Genomic DNA, 10,297 nt, shown 5'->3' with positions numbered 1-10,297 from the left:
TAAAAAAGAATAAATCAGTCTCTTTATCTTCATCAAGGAATTAGAAAAAATCGACAAACCTTAAGATCGTCATCTTACCTCCTCCTTTACATGTATAAATAGAAAGTTCAACGTTAGAAAAGGGATTGAAATCTAAATATCATGAATTATATATATAATGAAAACAAAAAATAAAAGATAAAACGGAAGAATAAAAATTTAAGAATTTCTTGAGAATTGCGATCTCAAACATCTAAAATTCCAAAAGTTTTAGACATTTATATATTACGAATATCATAATTCATGAAGATGAGCCACACTCTATAATCTGAAAATTTATTTCTAAATTGCTTTAAAAAGTATTTTACATTGAAATTAAGGAAATTAAGTTAAAATGCGAATTCTTCACAACAAAATCAGATTCGACGTTTCAAGCATCTAAGCATCTAATTTTTATGAACTTGGGAAAAAAATAGAGGAAGATGAAAGGTTCTTTCAAATTCTAGAATTAAGTCAATCGTGGAATTAATGATAATAAATGCCGCATATAGCAATTTGTCATTCCGCGAAACTGAAATCCAAGCGCATCAATCCTCATCTCGCGTTTTTATTGGCGACTATTATGCAGTGGCGTCTTTCTTTACCTGCTTGGTAATTTGCAATGGCGCCTTGCCGATGGCGTCCGCGCTCATTGCCGACCCTGACATCAGAATAGCCCGTTTGAACAATCCTGCAACAAAATAAAGATGTCATTGATTAATAACTTAGCTATTTAACATCGCGTCCAGCAGTTCTCAAATGTTAAGTTAGCGTAGAGAAGAAGAATAAGGTCATTAAAAATTAATTTTTTTTTTTAATTCAATATTTAGAAATACTTGACGTACAAGAGTTTTAAGGATATTTGAATCTAATTGAAGAAGGAATTTATAGAATTATTAATATTTAAATCATTTGTATATACAAAAACTACTTTTTTCCTTGACAATAACAATGTTGAATTTTTAATTTTCCAACTGCGGTCTAACAAATGATTATATTTACGTCACGTATGGATAAGAAGGAATGCAGCTATTAATATAAAATGGCACCAATATTTTTGAGAACCCACGGTATGGCACGGGCATTTCTGTCTCGACGTGTAAAATATTAAGTCCGGTTATTTTTCATTGCACAATATAATTATTGGCCGGACGTGGTGGCATTGTGCGCCCGGCCGGAAGAGAAAAGTTCCTTTTCCCGGCCGCCATTGCGAGTCGGTCGGGTGAAAAATGGTCGACATCTTCTTTCTTGCTTTTACTCGTTCTCGCTGACCCTGCTCACTGCTGAGCACCGCCGAGTACTCGAAAGTGCTTGAGTGCTCGTGGTCGATGTATGCTCGCCATTGAACACGTGTAGACTACCGATTCTTAGATTCCCTTGTCAAACTCGGTCAAATATCACAATGCAAGTTCTTACGAATCGGAAAAAAGGAAAACTCGGAAGGAAGTAGTTGAAGTAGTTGAGATCTGAATAAACGACTATTCACTGATAATATACTGATCTAATAACTAAACTAATAGTTATGTATCTTACTTATATCCAATAATTGAGATGTGTAAAACAAAACGCCTTGATAATTCAACACTTATCTAAATTCAACAATTATCTAGTTCTTGGAAATATATTTCAAGTAGTTATTATTCAATATTTTATTATAATAAATATCCTCACTTTCAATTTTAATCATAAATTCCATAAATTTTCTCAATATCAGTAGATCATTTATTCCAAAGCATATACTGATCGAATATTGTTTCGACTGTACACATGTATTGCATTTAATGCGTATGCCTATCTCTCTCAGCTTGATTCCTCCAATTAATCTCACGATTATCCCTCGCCGACTCGGAAATCGTGATCCCTATATGCGATCACTGTACGCTCCTGTGACTATGGATAATGTTTCCAATTACAACGAGGAGAAGGATTAACTCGGATTGCATATAGTCCTTTGATTCTTGCGAGAGCGTATTGTTGCAAGCTAGTGGATGTTAAACTTTTTTCGGGACGACTTTCAAAAATTGATAAGACAATAAAATAAGAAATGAAAACTGAATCGTAGAAAACAACATTAAGAAAGAAAGATTTTATAGGAACAAGAAAAAAACGTGATTGTGTTAATGTAATATAATGTACAAACTTCTATTCCTATTTACCTTTTTTGTTGGCAACTGGACTGATTAGAAGTAGATTAGCAAAGATAGCTCCAGTTCCATGGCCGACCAAAGTAACACTATTAGGGTCGCCGCCAAACTCCGCAATGTTTTCCCTTAGCCAAAGTAATGCTGCTATTTGATCTAACAGTCCAAAATTGCTTGCTGTATCGTCTCTAATTCCAGGTCTCAGGAAACCTACAGTAAAAGTCTTGCATTTACTACACGAATAAATATCTCAATAATTAATTATTTATAAAAATTGAAAAAGGAAAACGTTTTAGAAAAACTGAAGAAACTAAGAATAAACTTTGAAAGCCTGAGATTTATATAGAAACCTATGGATTAGATTAATTCAAGAAATTTTCCCATGTTATTTGTTTAAAAGTTTTATTACTTCCAATCACTAAAAGCATAAAACTTAAACGAATAACGAATGAGAATTCCTTGAACTAATTAAGAATCTAAAAAGTCAAGGGACTATAAACTTGCGCATTAAGAAACGATGGTCGAAGGGTGTGTCTTAAAATTTTTCAACGGTAAGACCTGTTCAAACTGAAAATCCAAGAATCCGTGAAAGAAAGAAGTAAAGCTCATTAAAATAAATCCCATAAATATCCATCTCTCGACAACCTGAAAGCTTCTGAGACACACCTCTCTTTTTTTGTTTCTTATTGAGGCTCTCGAATAACTGGGATTCCAGGTTTCAAGATCCCCGGGGACTCGTGTATTCAGTGTCCCAATTAATTAGCTCCACGGAGATGCAAAATTCTCCCCCTCGTGCTTAAACATGAAGCACTTTCGCGCGGTAACGCGATCGCCAGAGCTGTTTTTGCTCGGCAGCCGCTTCGCGCTCGGGACCATATTTTTCCCCTGTTTTGCGCAGGGCGGACATGGTGGCGGCATAGCAGGGCGGGTAGAAGCTATCCGCAGGCTCCTCACGGGCTAACTCCACGGCCACCTAGAGCGGGTCGGGGTTACTAAGCGCTTCCCCAGCACTTTAACCTAATTTATGATTATGGTTTCGCGTCCGCCTCTTTTTTTCTTCCGCCAACCACTCCACTTACCGGATATACCGAATGTACTCACACCCGTACACGTGCGCACCACGAGCTCGTCTATTTGCATCGCGCCGTCGCTGTCATCTCGCGAGAAGGGATTGCCGGAATTTCGCTGTTAACCCCTTCAGGACGACCACAGTACACGACAATTTCGGATTGCAGGTGCCGCGATGCACCACACTTCTGGATGGCAGTTTTTAACGAACTTTTTGAATAATGACGCTTTCGCATGACCGCCCTCGTGCAACGGCAGAGAAATATATACTATTACCACATCAGTTATATACTTTTTTTTTAAGTAACAATGAGAAAAGTGCACACCTGGATAATACACGGAATAATTTAACGTTTTTTCATACCAGAAAGTACCATGTCGCAATCTAGCATGACCTCATTGTTGTTAAATCGCCCGTATGAATACGAATATTTTTATAATGTTTTAACTGAATCGAGCAATCCAAAAGATAAAATTTCTTGTTACATCTATGTTACCTCTGCGAATTTTACAAGCGCACAAGACAGCTTTTCTTTTTAGTTTAAAATAGTTGTTTGTGATTAAAATGATATAGTGAAAAGCATCATTTACACTTCCGGTGACGTGATAAATCTACTGCCTTGTATCGTGACCTCGGTAAACTTTCTTTGAAAGCAAAATCCAATATTGAAAAGCTCGAAGCGATAAAAATTTAGGTAGGAAGTTTGCGAAGCAGGCAGCAGCCTTGGTAAACGACAAACCGTAACGAAGTTATTTATTCGACGTGGTATACAGTTAAAGTATATTAGTACTTTTCCTCTTGGATCGATCGACAACTCTTTGTTGTTTATAGATAAGACCAACAAAGACGAGCCATCGTGTTGCAATGATCTTTGTATCTATCACATTCTTTCAACAATTAATAATTAAAAACAAATAGATAGATTCTAGGAACACAAATTATATATAATATTAAGAGCTATTAGAGACACGCTATTTGACAAATGTGATTTGTGAAACGAAGATTGATAAAACAATCAACCATTGTACCAAACATTTGGTTACTGTGGTCATTTTCATTTGGATATATTTAACAATACATACAAAATAAACATACAACATGGGCTGAGTCCTTGTGTTAAACATTTGTTGATTGTTTTATCAATCCCCACAATTTCACAAATCGCATCAATTAGCGGCTCTAATAACTTTAAACAATTTCGAAATAAAAGGTAGATAAGCCTGTATGAGCCAAAGCCAAATTAGCGGTATGTAAATTATTGTATATATTTATAAATAATTACATACAAATCGCATACATTTTGACCCCGATTAGTATCCTTTTCAGCGTTTATTGGTAATATGAGATGGTAATTAAATTTCGATCAAATCTTCTATCGTCATGTAAAAATAATTGAAATTGAGAAAGGTTAAAATTCTTCTACAAATAAATATATACAAAAGATCAGCTCTTTAAAGAGGTGCTGACGAATCACATTAACAGAATGTAGATGGAAGATTCAATCAAAACTTAATTACTATCTCACATCACTAATAAGCTTATTGGTAATGTGAGGACTCAAAGCGAGATCGAAACGTATGTGATTTGTATGTACTTATACTTTTGTACGTAATTATTTATAAATATTGATTCGCGCATTATTAACTGCATTGGCTTAAAGGGCTTCTCTTCTTCCTTTTATTTTATGATTCTTGTAACCGTATTGTATTATTGAATAAAAAATTTATGTTTTTTACCTAGAATACCAAGTCGAAAATTAATGGTAACAAAAACAATGTTGCCGTAAGCCGCTAATATAGTGCCATCATAAGGATTACCACTGTTCCACTCAAAGCTTTCACCGTGGATGAACATCATAACCGGATACTTCCTCAGATTTTTGTGACCTGAAACGATAAAGAAATTAAATATCTCACAACCGTTTAAATATTTATGTTTAAATATTTATGCAAACGTAATTTGTGTTCTCTTCGTTATTGACATTTAGAAATGAAAACCTTATAGCAACCGTAACCTACATTTTGTAAAAATGGAGGAAATGAATACTTTCTGTCACTCATTCATTTTTACCAATATTCCGCTACGTCAACCCGTTGTTACAGTAAGTCTTTAATTATTTAATTAACAAATTTTTCAGCTATTTTTCGAAGATTTTTTTTATGTTAATTAGCAAATAAGGATAAAATCTTCATTATTCTTTGGAGATCGACTATAATTTACCTTCTTCAACGATGGTAAAATTTTTTATTTGTATTTAAGAAGTTTTCCTTTGGAACGCCTTGAGGATCTCTGATTTACATCAGGCGAAAAATTATCGCTGGAGTTTGTTCGTGAAAATGGAAGCACAGGATTAGTCCTAAAATTTATATCATCCCCCTTGAAAACTATTCACACAGTGAGTTTTCGATATTAGGGTAACTATAAATTCTTCGCCATCCCTATCCTTCGAACGACGTAGTTTCCTTTTAGCACGCGATCCGCAAATTAGACTGGAACGACAATCTTCTGTGAGATTTATCGGAAAATCCGTTCTGCCAAACTTTCTGCTGACATTTGAATATCGAATTTGTCGCTGATTGTAAGTAAATCATTCCTCCTCTGAATACGATAATAAAGCACCGATTGATCAAATGCGATTGTCAGGAATATAAAATGTCAATATTTATTAATTAGAGAACAGATTATTGTACATTTCAATTATTTAAAACTTCTATATTTCTATATTTTCTATACTTCTATATTTTTCTAAAGTTATTAATTCCTATTGTCTAAAAGAAAGCTATTAAAAGTGAATCTATGTTTGTTAAATATTTTGAGTTTTTCCAATACTTTAAGATATTTCAAATAAGAGATTCAAGAGATATAAATATCATTTACGTGGTAGGTTACATCAAGAATGAAATGGCAGAGATTTCATCCTTTGGCGACTTCGAGAAGCGGCGATCTAAAAACTCATTTAGCCGCGACGCTTATCCCGAGATTTAATTAACGGTTTCAATTATCACCGACGACCGTTCGTCGAACTAACGTATCTCCTATTTCCTCCGAAACGCTCGATAGAATGGCTGGCGCGTACTCGATACATCTCGATAAATCAAGACACTCGATCGCGACATTCTCCCTACCGAATCTTCTTGCCTCCCTTCTGACATCGACAACTCGTCCCATATATCTCACGATGTGAATATCGATTTAGTAATACTTAAGACCCTCTAGAATATGTTGGAGAATAGTTAATGAATGTGAATTTAAAATAAGTAGAACAAAATATTTAAAAATATAATAAATACTATTTTAGCTTCATTAAAATGCTAAATAATGTATACACTTATATATATGTACATATATATAAGTGTATACATTATTTAGCATTTTAATGAAGCTAAAATAGTATTTATTATATTTTTAAATATTTTGTTCTACTTATTTTAAATTCACATTCATTAACTATTCTCCAACATATTCTAGAGGGTCTTAAGTATTACTAAATCGATATTCACATCGTGAGATATATGGGACGAGTTGTCGATGTCAGAAGGGAGGCAAGAAGATTCGGTAGGGAGAATGTCGCGATCGAGTGTCTTGATTTATCGAGATGTATCGAGTACGCGCCAGCCATTCTATCGAGCGTTTCGGAGGAAATAGGAGATACGTTAGTTCGACGAACGGTCGTCGGTGATAATTGAAACCGTTAATTAAATCTCGGGATAAGCGTCGCGGCTAAATGAGTTTTTAGATCGCCGCTTCTCGAAGTCGCCAAAGGATGAAATCTCTGCCATTTCATTCTTGATGTAACCTACCACGTAAATGATATTTATATCTCTTGAATCTCTTATTTGAAATATCTTAAAGTATTGGAAAAACTCAAAATATTTAACAAACATAGATTCACTTTTAATAGCTTTCTTTTAGACAATAGGAATTAATAACTTTAGAAAAATATAGAAGTATAGAAAATATAGAAATATAGAAGTTTTAAATAATTGAAATGTACAATAATCTGTTCTCTAATTAATAAATATTGACATTTTATATTCCTGACAATCGCATTTGATCAATCGGTGCTTTATTATCGTATTCAGAGGAGGAATGATTTACTTACAATCAGCGACAAATTCGATATTCAAATGTCAGCAGAAAGTTTGGCAGAACGGATTTTCCGATAAATCTCACAGAAGATTGTCGTTCCAGTCTAATTTGCGGATCGCGTGCTAAAAGGAAACTACGTCGTTCGAAGGATAGGGATGGCGAAGAATTTATAGTTACCCTAATATCGAAAACTCACTGTGTGAATAGTTTTCAAGGGGGATGATATAAATTTTAGGACTAATCCTGTGCTTCCATTTTCACGAACAAACTCCAGCGATAATTTTTCGCCTGATGTAAATCAGAGATCCTCAAGGCGTTCCAAAGGAAAACTTCTTAAATACAAATAAAAAATTTTACCATCGTTGAAGAAGGTAAATTATAGTCGATCTCCAAAGAATAATGAAGATTTTATCCTTATTTGCTAATTAACATAAAAAAAATCTTCGAAAAATAGCTGAAAAATTTGTTAATTAAATAATTAAAGACTTACTGTAACAACGGGTTGACGTAGCGGAATATTGGTAAAAATGAATGAGTGACAGAAAGTATTCATTTCCTCCATTTTTACAAAATGTAGGTTACGGTTGCTATAAGGTTTTCATTTCTAAATGTCAATAACGAAGAGAACACAAATTACGTTTGCATAAATATTTAAACATAAATATTTAAACGGTTGTGAGATATTTAATTTCTTTATCGTTTCAGGTCACAAAAATCTGAGGAAGTATCCGGTTATGATGTTCATCCACGGTGAAAGCTTTGAGTGGAACAGTGGTAATCCTTATGATGGCACTATATTAGCGGCTTACGGCAACATTGTTTTTGTTACCATTAATTTTCGACTTGGTATTCTAGGTAAAAAACATAAATTTTTTATTCAATAATACAATACGGTTACAAGAATCATAAAATAAAAGGAAGAAGAGAAGCCCTTTAAGCCAATGCAGTTAATAATGCGCGAATCAATATTTATAAATAATTACGTACAAAAGTATAAGTACATACAAATCACATACGTTTCGATCTCGCTTTGAGTCCTCACATTACCAATAAGCTTATTAGTGATGTGAGATAGTAATTAAGTTTTGATTGAATCTTCCATCTACATTCTGTTAATGTGATTCGTCAGCACCTCTTTAAAGAGCTGATCTTTTGTATATATTTATTTGTAGAAGAATTTTAACCTTTCTCAATTTCAATTATTTTTACATGACGATAGAAGATTTGATCGAAATTTAATTACCATCTCATATTACCAATAAACGCTGAAAAGGATACTAATCGGGGTCAAAATGTATGCGATTTGTATGTAATTATTTATAAATATATACAATAATTTACATACCGCTAATTTGGCTTTGGCTCATACAGGCTTATCTACCTTTTATTTCGAAATTGTTTAAAGTTATTAGAGCCGCTAATTGATGCGATTTGTGAAATTGTGGGGATTGATAAAACAATCAACAAATGTTTAACACAAGGACTCAGCCCATGTTGTATGTTTATTTTGTATGTATTGTTAAATATATCCAAATGAAAATGACCACAGTAACCAAATGTTTGGTACAATGGTTGATTGTTTTATCAATCTTCGTTTCACAAATCACATTTGTCAAATAGCGTGTCTCTAATAGCTCTTAATATTATATATAATTTGTGTTCCTAGAATCTATCTATTTGTTTTTAATTATTAATTGTTGAAAGAATGTGATAGATACAAAGATCATTGCAACACGATGGCTCGTCTTTGTTGGTCTTATCTATAAACAACAAAGAGTTGTCGATCGATCCAAGAGGAAAAGTACTAATATACTTTAACTGTATACCACGTCGAATAAATAACTTCGTTACGGTTTGTCGTTTACCAAGGCTGCTGCCTGCTTCGCAAACTTCCTACCTAAATTTTTATCGCTTCGAGCTTTTCAATATTGGATTTTGCTTTCAAAGAAAGTTTACCGAGGTCACGATACAAGGCAGTAGATTTATCACGTCACCGGAAGTGTAAATGATGCTTTTCACTATATCATTTTAATCACAAACAACTATTTTAAACTAAAAAGAAAAGCTGTCTTGTGCGCTTGTAAAATTCGCAGAGGTAACATAGATGTAACAAGAAATTTTATCTTTTGGATTGCTCGATTCAGTTAAAACATTATAAAAATATTCGTATTCATACGGGCGATTTAACAACAATGAGGTCATGCTAGATTGCGACATGGTACTTTCTGGTATGAAAAAACGTTAAATTATTCCGTGTATTATCCAGGTGTGCACTTTTCTCATTGTTACTTAAAAAAAAAGTATATAACTGATGTGGTAATAGTATATATTTCTCTGCCGTTGCACGAGGGCGGTCATGCGAAAGCGTCATTATTCAAAAAGTTCGTTAAAAACTGCCATCCAGAAGTGTGGTGCATCGCGGCACCTGCAATCCGAAATTGTCGTGTACTGTGGTCGTCCTGAAGGGGTTAACAGCGAAATTCCGGCAATCCCTTCTCGCGAGATGACAGCGACGGCGCGATGCAAATAGACGAGCTCGTGGTGCGCACGTGTACGGGTGTGAGTACATTCGGTATATCCGGTAAGTGGAGTGGTTGGCGGAAGAAAAAAAGAGGCGGACGCGAAACCATAATCATAAATTAGGTTAAAGTGCTGGGGAAGCGCTTAGTAACCCCGACCCGCTCTAGGTGGCCGTGGAGTTAGCCCGTGAGGAGCCTGCGGATAGCTTCTACCCGCCCTGCTATGCCGCCACCATGTCCGCCCTGCGCAAAACAGGGGAAAAATATGGTCCCGAGCGCGAAGCGGCTGCCGAGCAAAAACAGCTCTGGCGATCGCGTTACCGCGCGAAAGTGCTTCATGTTTAAGCACGAGGGGGAGAATTTTGCATCTCCGTGGAGCTAATTAATTGGGACACTGAATACACGAGTCCCCGGGGATCTTGAAACCTGGAATCCCAGTTATTCGAGAGCCTCAATAAGAA

General features: G+C 34.9%; 1 protein-coding gene across 1 annotated transcript; it reads right to left on the bottom strand.

The window, feature by feature from the left end:
- Positions 1-623: 623 nt before the first annotated feature.
- LOC108684047 (neuroligin-2) lies at positions 624-6,396 on the bottom strand (the record flags this gene model as incomplete). The annotated part of the gene is made up of 4 exons (XM_018190107.1): positions 6,234-6,396; positions 4,965-5,114; positions 2,175-2,369; positions 624-709 (listed from the first exon to the last, which is right to left on the bottom strand). Coding segments are annotated over exons 1-4 (594 nt in total), but the record flags the coding sequence as incomplete, so codon positions are not given.
- Between the last annotated feature and the right edge of the window lie 3,901 nt (positions 6,397-10,297).

This window comes from Atta colombica, unplaced genomic scaffold (genome assembly GCF_001594045.1).
Source record: "Atta colombica isolate Treedump-2 unplaced genomic scaffold, Acol1.0 C818805, whole genome shotgun sequence".
Lineage (NCBI taxonomy): Eukaryota > Metazoa > Arthropoda > Insecta > Hymenoptera > Formicidae > Atta > Atta colombica.
The sequence above is the reverse complement of the archived record's forward strand: the minus strand, read 5'-3'. Positions and strand labels throughout refer to the sequence as shown.